General features: G+C 35.9%; 1 protein-coding gene and 1 non-coding gene across 3 annotated transcripts in view; both read left to right on the plus strand.

Annotated features, from left to right (window-relative positions):
- JAK2 (Janus kinase 2) overlaps positions 1–24,408 on the plus strand; it is a 136,061-nt gene extending 111,653 nt beyond the window's left edge. The window contains exons 20-25 of one of the 2 annotated variants that reach the window (XM_063080689.1): positions 12,021–12,210; positions 12,970–13,094; positions 13,270–13,442; positions 20,999–21,116; positions 22,685–22,798; positions 23,055–24,408. In XM_063080689.1, coding sequence (XP_062936759.1) covers positions 12,021–12,210; positions 12,970–13,094; positions 13,270–13,442; positions 20,999–21,116; positions 22,685–22,798; positions 23,055–23,162 — 828 coding nt within the window. In that variant the 3' untranslated portion in view covers positions 23,163–24,408. Of the gene's footprint in view, positions 1–12,020; positions 12,246–12,969; positions 13,095–13,269; positions 13,443–20,998; positions 21,117–22,684; positions 22,799–23,054 lie in introns of those variants that run through there. The other variant, XM_063080690.1, reaches the window with a different exon arrangement.
- LOC134365275 (U2 spliceosomal RNA) lies at positions 7,767–7,951 on the plus strand. The gene has a single exon (XR_010021987.1). It is a non-coding gene; the product is annotated as a U2 spliceosomal RNA (small nuclear RNA).
- Positions 24,409–24,642: the final 234 nt, after the last annotated feature.

Raw genomic sequence — 24,642 nt, forward strand, 5'->3', positions numbered from 1 at the left:
CTCAGATAGCTCTAAAGGCAATCTTTTTTTTTTTTAACTTCTCAGTGTAGTTGATTTTTGTGACCCTTTACCCCACTTCCTCTCTCCCCTCCTGCCCCCATGTCATATCTGTTCACTCCCCTTAACAAATTCAAGGAATTGTTGTGATTGTTGTGTCTTCTCCCCCCTCCCACCCTTTATTTGTTTGTGTGTTTATTTATTTATTTATTTTTAGCTCCCATAAATAAGTGAGAACATGTGGTATTTCTCTTTTTATGCCTGACTTGTTTCACTTAATATAATTTTCTCTAAGCCATCCATGTTGTTGCGAATGTTAGTATTTCATTCTTCTTTATAGCAGAGTAGTATTCCATTGTGTAGATATACCACAGTTTCCTTATCCGCTCATAGGATGATGCACATTTGGGCTGTTTCCAACTCTATTGTAAATAGTGCTATTTAAATAGTGCTGCAATAAACGCTGGAGTACAGGTATCCCTTCGGCATGATTATTTCCATTCCTCTGGGTATATTCCCAGTAGTGGAATAGCTGGGTCATATGGTATATCTTTCTGTACTTGTTTGAGGAACCTCCATACCATTTACCATAAAGCCTGCATGATTTTGTGGTCCCACCAACAGTGTACAAGAGTTCTTTTTTTTCCGCAACCTTTCCAGCATTTACCATTCTCAGTCTTTTCAATATTAGCCATTCTAACTGGAGTGAAATTGTTTTGATTTGCATTTCCCAAATGCTGAATGATGTTGAGCATTTTTCATGTGTCTGTTGGCCATTCATATGTCTTCCTTTGAGAAATGTCTATTCAGCTCCTTTGCCCATTTTTTAATTGGGATCTTTGTTTACTTGCTATAAAGTTGTTTGAGTTCCTTTATATTCTGGATATTAATGCTTTGTCAGATGTATATTTTGCAAATATTTTTTCCCACTCTGTAGGTTGTCATTTCACTCTGCTGATTGTTTCTTTTGCTGTGCAGAAGCTTTTTAGTTTGATATAATCCCACTTGTTTATTTTTCTTTTGGTGGCCTGTTCTTCTGGGGTCATATTCATGAAGGCTGTACCCAATCCTACTTCCTGGACTGTTTCCCCTATGTTTCCTTTAAGGAGCTTTATTGTTTCAGGATGTATATTTAATTCTTTAATCCATTTTGAGTTGATTTTGGTATATGGTGAGAGGTACGGGTCTAGTTTCATTCTCCTACATATGAATATCCAGTTTTCCCAGCACCATTTACTGAAGAGGCAGTCTCTTCCCCAGTGTGTAGACTTGGTGCCTTTGTCAAAGGTCAGATGGCTGTAGGTGTATGGGTTGATTTCTGGGTTCTCTATTCTATTCCATTGATCTGTGTGTCTGTTTTTATACCAGCACCATGCTGTTTTGGTTATTATAGCTTTGTAATATAGTTTAACGTTAGGTAGTGTTATGCCTCCAGCTTTATCTTTTTTTTTTTTGCTCAGGATTGCTTTGGCTATGTGTGGTCTTTTGTGATTCCATATAAATGCCTGGATACTTTTTTCCATTTCTGAGAAAAATGTCATTGGAATTTTGATTGGGATTGCATTGAATCTGTAAATCACTTTTGATAATATGGACATTTTCATAAGATTAATTCTTCGGATCCAAGAGCATGGGATATCTTTCCACCTTCTTGTGTCCTCTTTAATTTTTCTCAACAGTAGTTTGTAGTTCTCTTCAGAGAAATTTTTCACATCGTTGGTTAACTTTATTCCTAAGTATTTAATTTTTTTGGTGGCTATTGTAAATGGGCTAGCTTTCTTGATTTCTTTTTCTGCATGTTCACTTTTGGAGTATAGAGAAGCTACTGATTTTTGTGTGTTGATTTCATATCCTGCAAGTTGGTTGAAATCATTTAACAACTCTAATAAGTTTTTTTTGTGGAGGCTTTAGGCTGTTCAATACATAGGATCATATCATTGCAAACAGGGACAGTTTCACTTTGTTCCAATCTGGATGCCTTTTATTTCCTTCTCTTCTCTGACTGCTCTGGCTAGTACTTCCAACACTATGTTGAATAGGAGTGGTGAGAGTGGGCACCTTATTCTAATTCCTGTTCTTTGGGGAAAAGCTTTCAGTTTTTCCCTATTGAGGATAATATTGGCAGTGGGGTTATCATATGTGGCTTTAATTGTGTTGAGATACTTTCCATCTATACCTAACTTGTAGAGTCTTTATCATGAGCAAATCTTGAATTATGTCAAATGCTTTTTCAGCGTCTATAGAGATGATCATATGGTTTTTGTCTTTGCTTTTATTGATGTGGTATATCACATTTACTGATTTGCATGTGTTGAACCAACCTTGCATCCCTGGGATGAATCCCACTTGATCATGGTGTATAATTTTTTGTATGTGTTGCTGTTTTCTGCTAGCTAGTATTTTATTGAGGATTTTTGTGTCTGTATTCATCAAGGATATTGGCCTGTAGTTTTCTATTTTTGATGTATCTTCATCTAGTTTTGGTATCAGGGTGATGTTTGTCTCATAGAATGAATTTGGGAGAATGGCCTCTGTTTCATTCTTTTGCAATAGTTTGTAGAGAATTGGTATCAATTCCTCTTTGAAGGTTTGGTAGAACTCTGCAGTGAACCCGTCTGGTACTGGGCTTTTCTTTGTTGGGAGCCTTCTGATAACAGCTTCAATCTCTTTTATTGTTATTGTTCTGTCCAGATTTTTTGTATCTTCTTGGCTTAGTTTTGGTAGTTCATATGTGTCCAGAAATTTATCCATTTCCGCCAGATTTTCAAATTTGTTGGCAAATAATTGTTTATAGTCATTTCTAATGATTCCTCAGTTGTAATATCACCTTTTTCATCTCTAATTTTTGTTATTGGGTCTTCTATCTTCTTTTCTTAGTTAGCCTTGCTAAAGGTTTGTCAATTTTATTTATCTTTTCCAATAACCAACTTTTTGTTTCCTTTATTTTTTATATCATTTTTTGGGTTTCTATTTCATTTAGTTCTGCTCTGATATTAATTATTTCTTTCTGTCTACTAACTCTGGGTTTGTTCTTCTTTTTCTAGTTCTTTAAGGTGAAGTGTTATGTTGTTTACTTGCCATCTTTCCATTCTTCTGATGTAAGCATTTAATGTGATAGATTTCTCCCTTAGTACTGTTTTTGCAGTATCCCACAGGTTTTAGTATGATGTGTCATTATTTTCATGAGTTTCAAGAAATTTTTTTGATTTCCCGTTTAATTTCTTTGTGGACCCTTATCTCATTAAGTAGAATGTTGTTTAATTTCCATGTGTTTGTATAGTTTCCAGAGTTTCATTTGTTATTGATTTCTAATTTTAATCCATTGTGATGTGAAAAAATTCATGGAATAATTCCAATTTCTTTGAGTTTGTTGAGACTTGCTTTGTGACCTAACATGTGATCTATTCTGCAGAATATTCTGATGAGAATGGCTGATGAGAAGAATGAATATTCTGAGGTTGTTGGATGGAATGTTCTTTAGATATCTGCCAGGTAGAATTAGTCTAAAGTATTGTTTAGATCTTGTTTTTCTCTATTTATTTTTTGCCTAGATGATCTGTCCAATGTTGAGGGTAGTGTGTTCAGGTCTCCTGCTATTATGGTGTTAGTGTCTATAACATTTTTTAGATCTAATAACGTTTGCTTTATAAATCTGTCTGCCTCAACATTGAGTGCATATATATTTATGACTGTTATGTCTTCTTGATGGATAGATCCTTTTATCATTATATAGTGACCTTTATTTCTTTTTATGGTTTTTGGTTTAAAGTCTATTTTATCTGATATAACAATAGCTCCTCCAGCTTGTTTTTCATTTCTATTTGTATGGTATACCTTTTCCATGCTTTTCCTCTTAGTCTATGTGTTTTTACAGGTGAGGTGAATCTCTTGAAGGCAGCATATTGTTGGGTCCATCTTTTTAATCCAATCAGTCAGTCTGTGTCTTTTGAGTGGGGAATTTAACCCCTGTACATTTAGTGTTATTATTGAAAGGTGGTGTTTTATTCCTTAGCATTTTATTGATTTTTGTTTAGATGTCTTAAGTAACTTTTGTTCCTTTCTTTCTTATTTACTGTTTGTCTTCTGTATTTGTTAGTTTCTTGGGGTGGTAGATAAACATTTTTCTCTTTATTAGCATTTTTGTTTTACTGGCAGGTTTTGTTCGTTCTTGAGTATTTATGGCAGTAATGGTTGTTTTTCAGGTTATCAAACCCAGTACTTCCTTGAGAATTTCATGTAAGGCTGGTCATGTGGTAGTGAACTCCTACAGTTTTTGTTTGTCTGAGAAATATAGTATTTGTCCTTCATTTTGGAAGGATAGCCTTGCTGGGTAAAGTATTCTTGGCTGGCAATTTTTGTCCTTTAGTATTTTGAATATATCATCCCATTCTTTTCTGGCTTTTTGGGTTTCCAATGAAAAGTCTGATGTTAGTCTGTTTGGGGCTTCCTTATAGGTGACTTGCCGCTTTTCTCTTGCAGCTTTTATGATTCTCTCTGTCTTTGATTTTTGCCAGTTTGAGTATAACATGTCTTGTAGACGACCTTTTTGGGTTGAATATGTTAGGGGATCTTTGGGCCTCCTGAATCTGAAGATCTGTGACTTTCCCTATACCTAGGAAGTTTTCTGCTATTATTTTCAATGCCATTTCCTTTTTCCTCCCCTTCTGGAATACCCATGATTCGGATATTTGAGCGCTTAGGGTTGTCTGTTGTCTTTCATAGATTTTCTTCATTTTTAAAATTCTTTTTCTTTTTCTTGGGCTGCCTGTCTTAATTCGAACAGCCTGTTTCAAGGTCGGAAATTTTCTCTTCTGCTTGTTCTAGCCTGCTGGTTAGGCTCTCTGTTGTGTTTTTTATTTCATTGAATGAATCCTTCAGCTCCACATGCTCTGCTACATTCTCTTTCAGGGCATTGATTTCTCATACATTTCTTTCAGATCCTGTATATTTTTTCTCATTTCATTGTGTTGTCTAACTGAGTTTTCTTGTATCTCATTTAGTTTGCTTAGAATTTTGCTTAAAATTCCTTGTCAGTCATTTCAAGGACTTCCTGTTCTATAGCATCTAGAGCTTGAGAGTTATTATTTTCCTTTGGCTTTGATATACTTTCTTGATTTTTCATATTTCTGGTATCTTTCCTTTGGTGTTTAGTCATTGTGGTAGGGGGTATCATAGTGCACTCATTCCACCCTGAGGTCTGGCCTGGATCCTTAAGGGACTGCCAATTCTGGGCAGTGGGAACTAGCCTGGGCTGGGAGTCCTGCAGCGCCAGCCTATTCTGGCATGGCTGACTTGGGGCGTGTGGGCCCAGTGGCTCTCAGGCCTCTCTAAGCAGCAGGGACTGACCTGGTCTGGGGGTCCCACAGTGCCTGCCTGTTCTTGCACAGTTGACTCAGGGTTTGTGGGCCTGGAAGCTCTCAGACCTCTCTGGGTGGTGGGCACTGGCCTGGGCTGTGGGTCCCATGGCAGCTGCCTGTTCTGGCATGGCAGACTTGGAGCATGTGGTCCCGGTGGCTCTCAGGCCTCTCCGGGCAGCAGGGACTGGCCTGGGCTGGTTGTCCCATGGCATCTGCCTTTTTCTACATGGCTGACTCAGGGCATGTGGGCCCAGCAGCTCTTGGGTCTCTCTAAGAGGTGGCGACTAACCTGGGATGGAGGTCCCATGGCGCCTGCCTTTTTCAGCACGGCTGACTTGGGGCATGTGGGCCTGGTGGCTCTCAGGCCTCTCTGGGAGGCAAGCACTGGCCTGGGCTGGGGGGTCCCACGGTGCCAGCCTTTTCTGGCATGGCTGACTCAGGATGTGTGGGCCTGGTGGCTCTCAGGCCTCTCTGGGCAGTGGGCACTGGCCTGGGCTGGGGGTCCTGTGGTGCATGGCTTCTGTCTGTTCTGGCACAGCTCTCAAGCCTCCTGTTGTTGCTTTTTAATATTTGCAAATTGGTTGACTTGTGGGAGAGAGTGACGCTAGGAACCGTCTACTTTGCCATCTTGACCAGAAGCCTAGATCTAGCCTGTAATAGGTATTATTATAACTCTCAGGGTTTGGTTCATTTGTTTGTTTGTTTGTTTTGGTAGAGTATAGAGAAAATTTTAGAAAAGAAAATCCAACTTATCTGACATAAAAGAAAATAATCTAGTGAAACTTTATCTTCAGTTGATATGGACATTTCAATTAGTGTTTTGGTTTTTTTCTAATACTTGTATATTTTCTCAGTTTTTAATATGAACGTGGATATATGAACATTTATATATTTAAGACCTTTTTCTGTGTTAATTAGCTTGGTTGTAGTAATCATTTTGCAGCGTATGTGTACATAGTATTGGTCATCACATTGTACACCCTAAATGTATACAATTTTTATTTGCCAGTTATAATTCGATAAAGCTGGAAAGAAAAAGACCTTTTTCCATTTTCTATGAAGTCAGTCTTTCAACTTCCAAAATCCAAAGTGAAAAATCCTTAGCTGTTAAATTCAGAACTTTTTAAACCAGTGGATGAAAATTTAAAGAGTACTGTAGGAACCAGACATCCTTGGAAGGATCTGAATTACTTCCAGATTTTTAGTTTATTTCTCTGAAATGATGTAGTTTTAATATCATACAAATATTGGAGTCCCTACTAAGTGCCAGGTACTCCATTGGTCACTTTGTATATGGGATATAGTCAGTGTCTTTAAGGGGCTTACAACTTAGTTGCAAGAAGTGAATAGCAAACAAACAATTATAGAGTAGTGGGATAAGTACATACATACTCTAAGTTTTACACTGGAAGCAGTTTCTAAGATTTTCTTAAGATGTGAATTGGAACAAATGCTAACATTGTAATTATTTTATATATATTTGTGAACAGTTTAAATATTGTGTGATTTTGAGATTGCACATGGTTTCCTAATTACAAGTTGGTTTTTCATAGAAAATTCCATGATTATGGCCTTTATATACTTTTGGTTATAGTTTTAATGGTTTTTTTAAAAAAATAGTATGCAACATGATGCAACACTGTTTTGTTATTCAGTACTTAATGGGAATTTATTTAGAATTACCCAGAAAATATTTCTACATTAAACAGTTCTGCAGTAAATAGTAGTATACCTGCCTTATGAAAATATTATAAAATTATTTTCAGGAATATTATCTGGTATTATTAGTATATGTTTCTGTTTTTAAAGAATTTCTTATTCTATATATTTACCCTAAAATCTCATTATTTGGGCTTTACTAATTCAGTATTTGTAATAAACTCAGCTAGATATAGGTATAATTGTATGTTATATTCTTAAAATGTTTTTATAAGAGAATTAATATTTAAGCATATAAACCACATAAGGAAATGTAACACATATCTCTATATATCGAAAGGTGATACTTGCTTAGAAAAAAGTAACTACCTGTAGTAAAATTACCCTTCACTACTTCAGTAACTACCATATGACTTACTGTTCACTTATTCAGAACACTGTTTTATTTAGTTTCATTTAGTTTAAAATCTGATGTCTTTCCTTATTTTCTAAAAATAAAGGATATGTGAACTTCCTTAAAACATAAGTATCATTTTCTTCTCATTTACCTTATTAGACAGGCAATCAAAATTGTGTATTTCTTTGTTATTAAGGCATGTCTTTGTTAAATGTTGGTGTACTTTTTCATAATGGTGATTAAGCATGATTTAGGAGCAGAATGAATTAGAAAGTTTAAATTAGGAGTAGTGTAGTAGTTCTAACAATCAAACCTCACCTTAAGCTTTCAACCATTCTTTGAAAATAAATGTTACAATCGCTTCTCGGCCTTTTGGCTAAGATCAAGTGTAGTATCTTTTTTTCTTTTTTTGGCAGCACAGGGTTGAAACCTTGAGCCTTGGTGTTATGAACACCACGCTTTTACCAACTGAGCTAACCAGCCAACCCTCTTTTAAACATAAAATAAATAACTAGAGGAGACTGTAAGGAAGGCATTTTCAAAATATGTATACAACCAAATATATTTCTCAGTAATTTAGTTTGTGGGAAATGAAAGGAAAATAGTGTGATCTCTAGTTGGTTACACATATTTTGATGTGGATATTTCCTGTCTGCATTTAGCCCTATAATTTTAATTTTACCTTTGCTTGTTTGAAAGAATTGATGTGTTCAATGATTTGTTTAGCTATTTGTATTCCCTTATTGACACAATCTAAAATGCCCTATCTTAAAAAATGATTGCATGTCATATTTTCATTTTATAAAATGCAGCTGTTGGCATACTGCGTTCCTTTAAATTCTCCTTGTCAATTAGCAACATGGTAAAAATATTCAAAAGAGGGATATGGACTTAAAGTATTTTCATATTTTTAAACCAAGAGAAATAATGGTATATTTTCACTTAATACTCTTGTAAAAAAAAGAGCTAAGAAGCCCGTGTGAAACCTTTCTTCTGCTACTTGAGAATGTTTTTGCCGTCTTCTTTTATCCTCATGCCCACATATACCTATATTCTTTACATCCTTTACTACTTCACCTCAGTTAAAACCTAGCTTTTTTGAAATCCTCTTTACTCCCTGTCCCTCCATGGTGCAGATCTGTGGATTCAGAGATCTGGATCTTGCTGTAACTAAGAATGCTCAACATCATTCTTTGTCTTCTCTGAATATGATTGTTATTCTCCCCTCTTCCCATCATTGGACGACATCTTGGTCCACATTCCTTGAGTACTTTTGGTATTCATTGTTTCCTTCATCTTACCTCCTGCCATTATTTTGGATGCCCTTCCAAATGCCTTTTTTAAAATCCTCCACTTCTCTACCCCAAACTTATGTCTATGTGCGGCAGGGGGTCTTCAAAAAGTTCATGGAAAGGTTCATTTTATCTTTTAATTATATTTTTCCATGAACTTTTTGAAATACCTTCATATTTATTAACTTACTTTGAACTCTATAATCTCCTGTCATCTTTACATATAAAATTTCAGACCCTGAAATCTCCCTCTCTGACTATAACTTTGTATCTTTTGATTCTTCTCAAAATATAAATCCTTCTTCTTGCTATCTTTGTTATTTCTAGTGTCTTTGACACTTTCTCCTTCTTAAAGCTTATTAGCTACCTTCTAGATTCAGATCTCTCCTTTCCTAGATGGGTGGATCTCATGATAGATCATTTATTATTATTGTTGTTGTTGTTGTTGTTGTTGTTATTTTATTTTTATTGAATCAAAATTGATTATACAAATATTTGGGGTTCAACATTGAGATATGTTGATCACATCAACATTACTAGCATATATATTGTTACGAATCATAATTATTCTTCATGCCTCTTGTCCAATCTCTCCCCATGCCCCTCTCCTTGCCCCCTACCCCCTCCAATTACCCTAGATTTCTTCTCTCCTTCTGAAAGAATAATGGTTACTCTGTTGATTTGTTGCCTAAATGATCTGTCCAATGCTGAGAGGTGTGATCAAGTCCCCCAGTATTATCATAGAGCAGATGCTTCTTCTGTCACTCTGAAATAGGCTTTGTGGAGAGAGACGTCCAATTCTTTTCTTTATCTCTGCTGGTGACTCTCCTTGTGTCAGTGCACTCCAGTGGCTGGCGGACCATCTGCATGGTGGTTGTGGCATCTAGCCACTTTTGCGGCAGCCATAGTTATCGTGGTGGCTTTGGTGGGCCACCCACATGGAGGTGATGTTTGGGGCATGCTCCTTTGTGCTGGCAGTGTGCCTGGTTGTGGGGAATGTCTGGTCTCTGGCTCCATGCTTCTGGTCCCCAGGCAGGGCCCTGAGGCCCTGGCATGGTGTGCCTGGTTGTGGGAGGGGGGTGTGGTTGCCGGCTCCATGCTTCAGGTCACCAAGTGTTCCTCGAGGCACTGGAGCAATGTGACTGGTTGTGGGAGGGAGGTCCAGTTCCCAGCTCCATGCTTTGGGTCACCAAGCGGGCCCTGAGGCCCTGGCATGGTGTGCCTGGTTGTGGAGGGGGGTGGTCCAGTCCCTTCTCCATGCCTCAGGTCCCTGGGTGAGCCCCAAGGTGGTGGTGTGGTGTGCCTGGTTGTCGAGGGGGGACCAGTCCCTGGCTCCGTGCCTTGTGTCACTAAATGGGCCCTGAGGTGCTGGCACAGTGTGCGTGGTTGTGGGAGGGGGTTCCAGTCCCCTTCTCCATGCCTCAGGTCCCTGGACAGGCCCTGAGGTGCTGGCATGGTGTTCCTGGTTGGGGGAGGAGGGTCCGGTACCCTTCTCTATGACTCAGGTCCCCGGGTGGGCCCTGAGATGCTGGCATGGTGTACCTGGTTGTGGGAGGGGGGTCTGGTCCCTGGCTCCATGCCTTAGGTCCCCAGGCAGGCCCTGTGGTGCTAGCACAGTGTGCCTGGTTGGGGGAGGGTGTCCAGCCCCCTTCTCCATGCCCCAGGCCCCCAGGTGGGGCCCTGAGGTGCTGGGAGTGTGCCCAATTGTGGGAGGGAGGTCTGGTCCCGGGCTGCAGGACCCAGGCACCTGGGCAGACCCCAAGGTGCTGGTGGTATGCCTGGATGTGAGAGTGGGGTCGGTTCCCCGGCTCCAAGCCTCATTTTCCCGGGTGGACCGCAAGGTGCTGGTGTTGTGAGTGGTTTGGGGCGGAGATCCAGTCCCCAGATCCATGCCTCATGTCCCCTGGTGGGCCACAAGGTGCTAGTGGTGTGCTGGCGCCAGAACTAATTTTTTGTCCTTTGCTTACTTCTAAAATGGGGGAACTTCCTGTGGGAACCAGTACTTGAGCTGTGTGGTTGAGCTAAATTGCTGCTTTGCTACTGTTTCCCTCGGAAAGGCTTTTTGTGCAGCTCAGGGTTTAATGGTTGACATCATAGTTACATCCGCCTGTCCAGAGACTGGGTGTACCTGGGCTGTGTAGAAACTCTGATCTGGGCCTGAGTTTTTTCATCAAACTGCACCCCATGCAATTCTGCATTCCCAACCAGTCTCCTCTGAGTGGTCCTGTGCTGATTGGGGGGCAGATCAGCTGTGCTTGCTGTGCCCCTGTGTTCTTCCTGTGGGCCTGTCTCCCCCACCGCCCATGCTGCAAACACTTCCTATGGGTTGGGCCCTGCGCCCATCCCTTGTGATGACTCGCCAGCCTCTGAATGGCCCCCTTTTCTCAGCTATTTTGGCTCCTCGCTTCTGTGTGGGTCCACAGGCACCCTATTAGTGGTCTTGTTGTCCTGGGGATCACCAAGACCCTCTTCTCCCCTGCCTCCTCCAAGTAACTCCATCTGAAGGGCACAGCTGCAGCTTCTGCCGGCTCCTGCTCCGTGCTCCCAGCAGCTTAGGCCTTAAAGCAGCCACAGCCCGAAACACTCAGAGCAGCTTTTTCTTTCTCTCATCGTGGTTTCTCCTGCCTTCTTGAACTCCATAGGTCTCTCCTCCTCTTTCCCTGAGCTCCAGCAGCCCCAGCTTGGCTGATGTTATATTTTTATAGTTTATTGATTTATGGGAGAGAGTGACGCTGTGGACCATGTATTCACCATCTTGACCGGAACCCTGGTAGACCATTTAAACTCTGGTTTCACTGGTATCCACAGTTATATCATCTTCCTTCCCCTGATTATCTGCTTCTCTTTTCCTGTCATTTCCTAATACAGGAACAATACACTCTCTTTGTTCTCAGCATTTGCCTTCATGTTCTTCTTCTAAAGAAAATAGGGACATTCCAAATTAAAAGAGTGAGACTGATTTTTGCCTATCAAATTGCCAAAGATTTAGAAAAATTATAGCAGCCAGTGTTGGCAGTCATGTGATAAAATAGACACTTTCCCACTGCTTATTAGAATGTAAATTGGTAACCCCTTCTAGAGAGTTTCTATATCAAGGGCCTTTAAAACCTATCTTTTGAACAGCTAGTTCTTAAGTATCCTTAATAAAAATATATACAAATATTTATGAATATCATTGCAATGGTACGAAAATATTCCTTTTTAAAACTTTTCTTAGTGCACTCTGACAGAGAGAGAGAGAAAGAAAGATTGCTCTGCTGTCTTAGTAATTTATCTTGAAAACTTGAGATTTCCATCCTAATGTGGCATGTTGTTCAGGGTAATTTTGGGAGTGTGGAGATGTGCCGGTATGACCCTCTACAGGACAACACTGGGGAAGTGGTGGCTGTAAAAAAGCTCCAGCATAGTACTGAAGAGCACCTCAGAGACTTCGAAAGGGAAATTGAAATCCTGAAATCCCTACAGCATGACAACATTGTAAAGTACAAGGGAGTGTGCTACAGTGCTGGTATGTTGCCCATTGAAACGTATTTTAAACTCAAGGTATGTCTTTGGCATCCTGGGTAACAAAAATGTACAATGTCTAAGTCTGGACTTACTCCAGTGCCCAGAGATAGATGCATTTTATATGACTAGAGATTGTGCATGGTGGTTATGGGCTGTAACTACAGGAAGTATTTGGCTAGTTAATCATTCTCTTTTACATTTGCTTAAACTTACCAAGAGAATATAATTTTTAAAGAAATAAATGGTCTTTCCTCATACTTTTTATAAAAATTTTATTTTTAAATTAGATGGCTTTTTGTTCAATATAAATGAGGTGAAAGGGAGTTTTCTCATCAGCTTATTTTGGTTTGCCTAGGGTTACAAAAGACTAAAATATAAATTTTTTTTTTTTTCTGACTGGTAAGGGGATCGCAACCCTTTGCACGGTGTGGTCCGCACCACGCTCAGCCAGTGAGTGCACCGGCCATCCCTATATAGGATCCGAACCTGCGGCCTCGGCGCTATCAGCGCCACACTCTCCCGAGTGAGCCATGGGGCCGGCCCTAAAATATAAATATTTTTAAAGCTTATTTTCAAAACTTCTTGATTCCAAAGGCCTGTGTTCTTAACTACTATATCACCTTTAATTTATAATAAAGTTTTGTTATCTTAGACTCAGGTTTTATATATCTTTAAGTCATTTATATATGGTTGTTTTCTAATATTTCATCAGTAAAATATGGCAAAGTAAAACACTGTATTTCCATTTGTATATTAAAAGGCCGGCGTAATCTAAGATTAATTATGGAATATTTACCATATGGAAGTTTAAGAGACTATCTCCAAAAACACAAGGAACGGATAGATCACAAAAAACTTCTGCAGTACACATATCAGATATGCAAGGTATGTAATATCCTGGTTATTTGTTGTAGTTGGAGTGAGCATGTTGGAGTAATTACTAGAGGATAAATCCTCTAGACTTTTTCTTAAATAATAAAGAGAGTGAATAGGGGTAAGACCATTTAAATTATTTATGTTAATAAAACTAGCTGAATGAAAAATGTTATTTTATCCATAGGGTATGGAGTATCTTGGTACAAAAAGATACATCCACAGGGACCTGGCAACAAGAAATATATTGGTGGAGAATGAGAACAGAGTTAAAATTGGAGATTTTGGGTTAACCAAAGTTTTGCCACAAGACAAAGAATACTACAAAGTGAAAGAACCTGGTGAAAGTCCCATATTCTGGTGAGTATATTTCAGTATAATGTGAAATTTTAGAACACAAACTTCAAACTTTATTTTTACTATTATTGTTGAATAGTTTGTCATTTATATTTATATACATATAAATATTATAATAATAGTGAACATTTATGTTTACATTGGGCTATATGCATTTCATGGATTATCTCATTTAATCCTCATAGCAACCCTTGGAGAAAATGTATTAGTATTATGTCTATTTTATGCATGAGGAAACTGAAGCATAGATGGTTAAATAACTTAACCAAGCCATGTAACTAATAAGTGGTAGAACTGGGATTTAAACTCAGATAGTCTGCTCCCAGAGTTTGTGCTTTTAAGCTTTCTTAACCATAATAGTACTTTAATCTGGCATTAACTGAATGTTTTTATATGTTACAGCAATTTGAAGCTAAAGGTTATTTTTGATCTTCAATTAAAAATGTGAATTAATTGTGAGGAGCATTCAAACCTAATTTTTTATGTGTAATACATTGTTGTTTCTATTGATCTGTTCTTTGATGCAAAATTTCTTTTTTATGCCTTTGTTTATTTATGGTGCATTTTGTTTTCTAGAGATGACTTGTTGAAATTCTATTTAAATGTTTTGTTTTTGTATATGTTCCAAACAGACTTTAATTCTGGTTTATTCATCTGCTGAAATAATACTAAGACCATATTGTCTGAGCCAGATGTCAGTGTTTAAGGAGGGGTTTTGTTTATTTATTTTAGTTAGTTATGTTATATTTACATTCTTGATATCTGACTTGAAAATTAGAATTACTAATACAAGCAGTGTAACTGTCAATTTATAAATATTTTTCTAGAATTCATCAGAATTATTAGAAATATGTAGATTATTCAATTTACTACTGCTAAGTTCATGGATCATCCATATGTGCTAGTTACCTTCATTTTATTTTGTGTCTGTAAATTTTATGACTAATTCCATCTATTGCAAATTGTTAGTCCAGAAAGAAATCAGGTAAGAAAGCACCAATGATTTAGAACAAATTGATTATTTTCATAGAAGAGTAACTGATAGTGGTGTTATGAATGTGTTTTAAAGAAGAGTCTTTATTTTTTAGAGATGGATCCTAAAATAATTATGGTTGAAATACCATTATGTCTGGGACTCATTTCATATAAATCCAGTGGGGTGAAGGTAGGAAGTAACATATGAAACAAGAGGGGCAATGAGTTTAGCTGAGTGACAGGTACATGGTTGTTCATTGTTCTCTAATTTGTGTAGGTTTGAAATTTTTCATAATATTAAAAACACTTTAAGGAATGTCCTCATGATAATCATTAGCATTACCTTTATCTTATCATTTTTAGGGTATAAGTGAAATTAGCAAATAAGACTTATCTAAATATGACGATCTATCTTGGTCATGTCCCCAGTGATACATGAATTTTATTCTTTCTTTTCCAGAATGAGAAATTAAAGAAAGTAAATGGAATTAACTGGCATTCAATAAATATTAGTTATAAGAAGATCCAATGATTTGGGCACACTTAACAAATACAATATTAATAAACATTTATTAAGCACTTACTGTGCTCAAAACACCATACAAGGAGATTGGATAAGAAGATAGGATCACCATCAGAAAAAAAGGACTGTCCCTCAGTAGAAAGGCTGAACTAAAAAAAAAAGTTTGATATGGCAGGCAAATTCAACTGACAGGTCTACTACTCATAACCCCTTCCCCTTAAGAGCTCATAATTTAGGAAAAATCAAATGTATAATCACATCATTGCAATGCAGTGTATAAGTGCAATAATGAAAAAGATAATGGGAAACCATAAGAGTAAAATTAATTCTGCTGAGGATTTAAGTCAATTAGAGAAAACAGCCACTAAGAGATGACATTTCAGTCATTGATTAGTAGGAGGTTTACCAGATAGACAAGAGGAAGGGCATTCCATGAGGATATCAATAAGAACGAGGATCAAGGGCTTACAAGTGAATGGCATAATCACTGAACAAACAGGGAGTAATTGAGACTTGGTTTGAATGTGTCTCCTACAAAATTCAGATGTTGCCCATGTGATAGTATTAAGAGGTAGGACCTTAAGAGATGATCAGGCTGTGAGGCTTCCTCCCTCTTGGATGGGATAAGACCCTTATAAAAGAGGCTTCATTCAGTTTGTGGCCTCTCTTGCCCTTCCACCTTCCTCCATGTGAGGGCACATTGTTCCTCCACTACAGAGGATGCAGCATCAAGGCACCGTCTTGGAAGCAGAGAACATCCCTCACCAGACAATTGAACCTGCCAGCGCCTTCATCATGGACTCCCAGCCACCAGAACTGTGAGAGATAAATTTCTGCTCTTTGTAAATTATCCAGTGTCAGGTATTCTGTTATAGGATATAGGAGCACAAATGGATTAAGACAAATCTTGTACTTCATAAGTTCAGATCTTATTCCATAGACAGTGTATAAGGTGGGAAATTAGAAATTTTATCCAGGTAAATAACATGGTAAGAACCATATTTTAGAAATATAGCCCTACTTTTGGTTAAAGAACAGCAGTCCTCAAAGTGTGGGGACTCCTGGAACCCCCTTTTAGGGTGTCTGTGAGGTCAAAAGTATTTTCATAATAATATTAAGATGTTACTTACCTTTTTCGATCTCTTTTTTTAAATGAGTATATAGTAGAATTTTCCAGAGGCTACCAGGTGTGTCTTCTATTTAATTAATTTAAAGAGACTCACAAAAATGTAAAATAATACTACTTTTCTCACAAAATTTTTTTGTTTTGGAAAATAGTTCATAAAATATGTTACTTATGTTAACATGTAATGGGTTTACTGTTATTTTAAATGAATTAATAAATATTTTTACATTTTCTTAGTTTTAATATCTAAATACCAATAGTAATGCCAAATACCAGTAGATATAACGGACATAAACAAAAGTCTTTTGGGGACCTTAATAATTTGTAAGAGTACATAGGGGAGCTTGAGACCAAAAGGTTTGAGAACTACTGATATAGGGGGAGCATTGTATTAAGGAGAGGCTAAGAGCAGAGAGGTGGCTAATTAGGCAACTTTTTCAAGGATCAAGATCATTGGTTTTCAAAACTTTTGTGTGTATTTACCCAATAAAAGAATTCTGAAAAATCATATCTTCTCTTGCATATTTAAAAATTGATGGCTAATTTTTTCTTTGTAAGCTTAAGTATTTATAAATAATGTATTTTCCACAGTATTGTAAATATTGACATGTAAATAACAGCTATATCAATCTTTTATATGTATCAATGGGATCTAAATACTATAGCAATTTGATACCTACTGTCACTCACTTAAAAAGGTATAGAAATAGCCTTATTTTTGATCGAAACTTTATATCCTTCCATTTTATCTTTAAAATTATATTTTCACTTCCCTTCTCACCCAAAATTTTGCATAAAGTATTACATTTTGTACTTGGAAAATATTTTGATTACCTACGTTCTTTGTAACCAAAGCATATAAGTTGAAATTAATTTTAAAATTTTCTGTATCCACAAAACTCGTAAGTATTCACATTTTTCTTCTGTATTGCATTATCATTGAAGTTACTATCAGGATACAGTTTTCCAAAGCAATGTAAATAAATTACAAATTTGGATAATTGCTTAAAAAATTTTATTGGAGACATTTCTTAGTGAGACGGAGAACCCACCAATTAGTTTATATATCCTTAGCTGAATATTAGTTATTTCTGTAACAAGACAAGATTCAGCATAAATTCTGTGTTTCTTTTGCATTTTTATAGATGTAAACACTGAGAAAACTTGTTTGGTAAAAAGCAGACAGGAATGGAAAGAGTTTTGTTATAACAATATTATTCATTTCTGTAACTCCTTCTGAGATATGTAGAAAAGAGTATATAGTGACCTACTATTAAAAATGATCTGTTAGCTGGCAGTTTTATTAGATCCATTCTGTTTCAGTTTTATTGAAAGCAAAGAGTTAAATCCAGTTGACTTTCAAAAATGGGCTTACTAACCAATCATTAGAGTCATTCATTTTCTCAATTTCTCGCAAGTATTCCAAAAAAGTTTTTCAAATTAATTCAAATTATGCTGTTACACTTTCACATAAAAGTACATTGTTTAAACTCATACATTCAGAAAAAATTGGAAAGACAGGATATACAGTATTTTTAATAACATCTTTTATCACGTTTTAAATATATGATTTAAATATGGCAAAACTTTAAGCAGCTTCAAAAGTTGAGTTAATTTTATAAAGAATGTCCTTTATATAACCCATTTGGCAATGCTAGACCTCATAAACAAATCACATTTAATTTCTTGCAAGAAAAGTCTGACTTCATTTTTCAGTTCAAGTAAGTATATTAATGTTACAAAATATTATTTTAAAAAACTGATAAATGGCAGAACACATGCTCAGAGGCATGTTTATTGTGAAGTATATCTACCAGAGCTCCTTGCTTTCAAGTTTCCTTCTTTTCTAATTCTAATATTCACTTTCATGCCTAATGTATTCCTTGTCATAAAGAAAGCCTCCAAATTATATAAGCTTCGGGACATGTATCTCTACCTGAATATCTGAAAAGATAAGTCTTGAGATGATGTATATCTAGTATAATTAATTTTATATTAAGTTATGAAACTATGAAAAATCATTTCTCATTACTTAATTTGTAATACATAATACAGAGTAAATGTAGCTAAAATGACAACTTATGAAGTGAGATATATGGTAAAAGACATGGCATTTCTTCAGTAAATATGTTGGGGAGGGGTATGTAGCAAACTCTGATGTTTGACTTTGGGGAATAATTAAGAGGCTTGTATAAAGATCAGAAATAACCTTATTTTTATCATGATCAGAATTTTCCTATGTACTTAAAGAAAGTGAATGATATATGCTGCAAAAAACTAATCAGATAGGCAGTTGGCATGTAGTTTTATTTTTATGTTAGCACGTAGAAATACTAAATATTTTACATAATGAAATGAGGTTGACTAAATTTTGTATAAATATTTCATAACATGGATTAATAAAATAGGTTTTAGCTAACTTATTGAATAATGAGCACTGTCTTAGTCCATTTGTGCTGCTATAACAAAATACCACTGACTGGGTAATTTATAAAAAAACAGAAATTTATTTCTCACAGTTCTGGTGGCTAGGAGTCCATGATCAAGGCGCTGGCAGGTTCAGTTGTCTGGTGAGGGATGCTGTGTGCAGCCTGATGCTGCATCCTTCACAGTGGAGGAACAGTGTGTACTCACATGGAGGAAGGTGGAAGGGCAAGAGGAGCTGAAAGCTGAGTGAAGCCTCTTTTATAAGGGCCTTAATCCCATTCATGAGGGAGGAACCCTCACAGCCTAATCATCTCTTAAAGGCCCTACCTCTTAATACTCTCACATTGGCCATTGTTTCAACATATGGATTTTGAGTGGGACACATTCAAACCATAGCAAACACTAAATCAGATGTCTGAGTAAAATTACATATATTTTTTATCCATAGGATTTAGCCATCATATCTTTAAAGTTCAGTTTTATTTAGAATAAATCTGTCATCTATATTGCTTTTGTTGTTCAAAAATGCTCTTTTGTTGCAGGCTAACAACACGTTCCAGCATGTCCTAGGGACTGATACTAGGAACTGGGGGGAAATGCTTCTGCTTAAATATAAGACATTGTTGAAGCAGATTTTGGACTCACGGAGGATCCTTATACTATTCTTGCTATGTGCATCCCTTGGTTAATCTTTGTATGACCGTGGGGTTACTCTTCATCTGGTTTAAAGACCTCTGTACTAGTCATAATGTAAGGACCTAACTTAAGACTACAGCAATGAATAGTGGGTTAGAAGACTGATTTGAGACATTTCTAAGGTATACTTTAAAGGGACTTGGTGGCTCATTAGACATTGGAGTGAAAAATGAGTCAAAATAATTCTTAAAATTTCCAGCTTTGGCAGTTAAATAGATTGTGATGACATTGCATAAGAAAAGTAACAAAATCAGCAGGTTTTTGAAAGATAAAGATGGAGTTCTGTTTGTTTCTAGATCTTTAATGTGGAAATATACAATAAGTCTGGAACACTAAAGAGAGGTCAAAGATATGGTTATAAATTTGGGAGACTTTAATATACAGGTGGATGATACTAAGAGAAAGATTTTAACAGAGAGAAGAAATCTGATGATGGAACTTTGGGAAACCCCAAATTTAGAAGAAAGAGAAAAGAGGAGGAAGGGTTGGAGAAATATAATTAAAAACAAAATCTCCCAACCCAGACAATCTCTCCACAAAGATAGAAAAGAAAGAAAACAATTTTATTATTGAATAAGCATTAAGTCAGGATGTGATGTGCATCACAAGCAATCCTCTAAGAGACTGCAAAGACAGAAAAGATCTCTTATACAGCCAAACAGATAGAATCTATTACATACGCATTCTCAAGATAAGCATTAATAATCCTCAAATAAGAGGACTTAACGGCACTATTTGTCACACACATAGTTCATCCTAAATTCACCTGGTAATTGGAGTGACTATTTATTTTAGCTAGTTGGCTTTAGACTAAGGAAAAGTACACTTTTCATATTTTTATGACAGGTGATAGATTTGCAGTTTGGAAGTAAGATCTTGCCTAAGTTAGGCTCTTACCCTTACTAGGAGGTAAGTGTGCTATCCTCCTTGATTATATTTCAAAGTTGAGAAGGACATCCCTGGGTCATAAAACTGGCAAGAGGCTTTTAAGTAAGAGCTTTTGAGAAGATTTACACACATTTCAAAGAGACAAAGAATTTACAATTACAAGTTTTCCATAGACTCTAAAAGAAGTCTTCCCTGCTTTTTTCAGTTCTTAAAAGGTACTTTGCAGTTAACCCTGGTGCTACCTACAGAGACAAAAATAAATTCCTTTGGATTTTTATTTAGGTTCTCAAGACCACCCCTAGACTTGATGATTTGTTAGGAAGATTCACAGGATTGAGCATATAGTCATATTCATGGCTATGATTTATTATAGTGAAAGAATACAAAGTGAAATCAGCAAAGGGAAAAGATGTATTGGGCAAAGCCTGGAGGAAATCAAGTACAAGCTTCCTAGGATCCTATCCCAGTAAAGTCATATGGGACATGTCTAATTCCCCCAGCAATGAATTGTAACAACACATGTGAAATATTGTTTACCAGGGAAGTTCATGAGAGACTCACTGCCCAAGACATTTATTGGGACTGATCACATAGGCATTCTCTGCCTGGCACGTACCAGAGTTCCAGACTCTCAAAAGGAGAGCAGGTGTTAGCATAAACCCTGTTCTTTGCACAGATGGTTTAGGCACAGTGAGCCACTCTTACCATTTATGAAATTGTGCAAACCCTCCTGAAATCTAAGTTCCCAGGTGCCAGCCAAGGGTCAACATTGAGAGAAGGCCTTTCTGAGGATAACAGCCTCAGGCCTGCTATGTTAACTCTTTTCTGTACATCTTATTATTTTTTCAATACAATAATTTTCAGGTAAAATCAAGAGTTGGCACGTCAAGTAACTATCTTTTAAATGCCCTCTATGTATTACAGGTATGCTCCAGAATCACTGACAGAGAGCAAGTTTTCTGTGGCCTCAGATGTCTGGAGCTTTGGAGTGGTTCTGTATGAACTTTTCACGTATATTGAGAAGAGTAAAAGTCCACCAGTGGTCAGTGTGCTTTTTATTTACTTTCAATTTTTTTTAGCATGAAAAAGCCTTTATCCAGAGAATAGTAATAAGCCTAGGGCTAATTTTAGAGCCTCATATTGCTTATTTGTAAGGCAGTAACCAACAAAATAACCCTAAAGTCATTCATTAAATTAACTTGAATTTTTAAAAGGAGCAAGGATTTGGAGCATTATTTAGTATATTCTCTTAATTATTATTCTTAGTATTCCAATAAACTCATTCATTCTAGGAATTATTGCATAAGTTAATATAAACCTTTCAAAGTCCTTTTTTTTCCTGTTCACTACAGATTTTTTTTTTTTTAATATGGGAAAGTAAGAAAAAATGAAAATCATCTCTAATGCAATTGCTCAGAGATAACCACTTTAATATTGTGGTATGTTTTCTTCCAAGCTTCTTTTTATTTTATACATAAAAAAGAAATTTTATTAAAAAAAAATATATTGTTTTATAAAATTAAGGTCATACTGTGTACCGTTTGCTATCGTGCTACTTCATTATTATCACATGGGTATTTTACTATATTAGTAAATATTTACTGCAAATATGATTTCTAATTGCTGTGTAGCATTCCATTGTAAGGATATATTGTGTATTTCTGGATAAAAGACTGAAAAATGGAAAATGATTAAGTAACACTTCAATGAATGAACATAGTGAACACCCTTATACATAAATATTGTTTATCTCCAGTTATGATCTTAGAATAAAAGTATACTTATAAATGAAAGGATATGATTATAACCTTTAAAGGTTTTCAATTATTTCAAAATGCTTTCCAGAAAAGCTGTATCAGATTACATCTCAGTAGCAGTGCATAGGGGTGTACATTTCATCATTTGCCATTATTGGCCATTATAATTTTATGCAGTTTTGCTAAATTGATAGGAGATAAGTTGTATCTATTTTATTATAATTTTCATTTCTCTTATTAGTGTGATTGAGTATGTATTTATTGGGTGTTTGGGGTGAGTATGTGTGTGTGTGAATTGTCTCCTCTGCTTTGCCTATTTTTATAATGATAATTTTTCTTACCAATTTATAAGAGCTGTCTGTATTTAAATAAAGTGATATGTTTGTTGTAAATAATCCAAGCTTGTAATTCAGACTTTAAGCTTATGAATCTTTGACATATAAAAGGTTTATGTCCATTGCATTTATGTTTAAATATTCATTCTGTATTTTCTTTTTCTTATGTTCTCTTTTTCAATGAATTTTTTATTTCAACTGAAATGTAATATGATGTGTTAAAACAACAACAACAGTAGATATGTTTTTAGTTCATGTGCTTTGAAACCTCAGGGAATTTGTGTTGAGTATATTACACTTATGGAAATGGCATTATAGAGGATCACAGTTAACACTCTTTCCTAAATAATTGCCTGAAAAGAAAGCTTTTGACCCTTTTGACGTTTTGAAAAGGTTTCAAAACATACAAAAAGATACATGTACTGATTTTTTCCCATTTACTAGAAGAAGCTGAGAAAGAATTTTGCTTCAAATTAAATGTACTAAAAATTTCATTGTAAAGTGGGTTTGTATTTCAGGAATTTATGCGAATGATTGGCAATGACAAACAAGGACAGATGATTGTGTTCCATCTGATAGAACTCCTAAAAAATAATGGAAGATTACCAAGACCAGATGGATGCCCAGATGAGGTAACAAAAAGTTTTTATCAACACTAATCATGCATTTTCTTTCTGTTTTTACTTAAGGATTTCAGGATACTTTCTGAAATTTAATTTGCTGAGCTTTTAGTTAAATAGCATAGTCAGATGACTGTGGATCAAGGATGGCTTTATAATACATGCCCTATATAGGAAAATTAAGTGGGAGTTTCAAATTGTATCTTGCATCAACTAAAAGATGGTACTTTGTGTTCACTGTAATTTTGGTTTATTTTATCTTTTATAGATTTATATGATCATGACAGAATGCTGGAATAATAATGTAACTCAACGCCCCTCCTTCAGGGACCTAGCTCTTCGAGTGGATCAAATAAGGGACAACATGGCTGGATGAAAAAGAATGACCTTCACTCTGAGACCAAAGTAGACTTACAGAACAAAGTTTTGTATTTCATATTGCTGTGGACTATTATTACATATATCATGATGCTAGCCAGCAAAGATGTGAAAATATCTGCTCAAAACTTTCATGAGGCCACCAGTAAAAGACATTGATGAAAAGTCCTTAGCAAGAAATTTGGTAAAAAGTTTCATGAACTTTATCGGTTAGTTAACATCACCATTCTCTGGCAAAAGGAAAAAAATAGGTTTTTTAGTCAGATTTTTGAGAGATGAAAAAAATTAGAATGTAAATTGTTCAATGTTAAAGATGCATAGAATATATATACATATATAATTTTTACCACAGTGGATGTATAATACACTGGCATCTTGTGTGATATTTTACACAAGGGCTGGTGTGCATTAATAATGTTTTCTAATTTTTCCATAGTTGATCTACAGTAACTTCGCTATACAAGCAAATTAAGATGCTCTGATAATTGATGAGCACCTTTGTGTCCTTGTTCATCTGTATCACTGGCCAGCAGGTGTATACTTTTAGCTTGTAGTTCCATGTCCTGTAAATATTTTTCAAAGCAAAGGGAACAAATATCTAGTTTTATTTGTATAGGAAATTTCCCTGACCCTGAAGAATACATTTTGAAATGGAACAAGCTTACAAAGATATAACACAATCTATTTTCTTATTTGTTCCCCCTGTATGTGTTTGTGGTGAATGTGTTTTTTAAATAGAACTATCTCCAACTTTTTCTAAGACTACAATGAATAGTTTTCTTTTAAAATATGGGGATTAAGAATGCCAAGAATATTGTTATCACTTGAGCGGTTGACTGCCAATAAGATTCTTCAATCCCTGGGACCTATGGTCATGCATTAAATTTAAGCCATAAAATAGGTTGTTTTTAAAATGTATAAGCTCATTAAGATGCATAGTGGGTTAGGAATTTTTTTTTTCTAAAGACTATGTTTAAGGAGTTTCAGAACTCTATTGCAGTCATTGAAGAGATTTCCTTTTATTAGAGAGTCTTATGTACAAGGGGGAAATGAGGTAAATTGGTGCAAAAGTATGCTCATTAATTTTATTCTAGAATGCCAGTAAAAGTTTATAATGTATGTCTTTAAGAAAAATTATAGCGTACATATTTTCAGTTAAGTAAAAAGGTTGCTTGTTGTTGCCAGTTGTTTCAGCGCTACTCCGTTTTAGACACCATACCTAAAATAAAATATGGTGGGGTTTTTGTGTGTGTGTGTTATTTATACAAAGTTAAAAATACTCGGCATTTTGGTTAAAAAGAAAATAGTTTATTTTCAGTGATATATGCTATTTTTGAAAACTTATACTTAAGACTTGTGATTTTTAGTTGAAGGGAAGGAAAGGGAAGAGTGCATTTTACATTCATTATCTTTAAGGCATTTTAGTAGTTACTGAATGCAGAAATTATCTAAAATGACAGTGTATTAGATTTTTTTAA

This window comes from Cynocephalus volans, chromosome 16 (assembly GCF_027409185.1).
Source record: "Cynocephalus volans isolate mCynVol1 chromosome 16, mCynVol1.pri, whole genome shotgun sequence".
NCBI classification, from domain to species: Eukaryota; Metazoa; Chordata; class Mammalia; order Dermoptera; family Cynocephalidae; genus Cynocephalus; species Cynocephalus volans.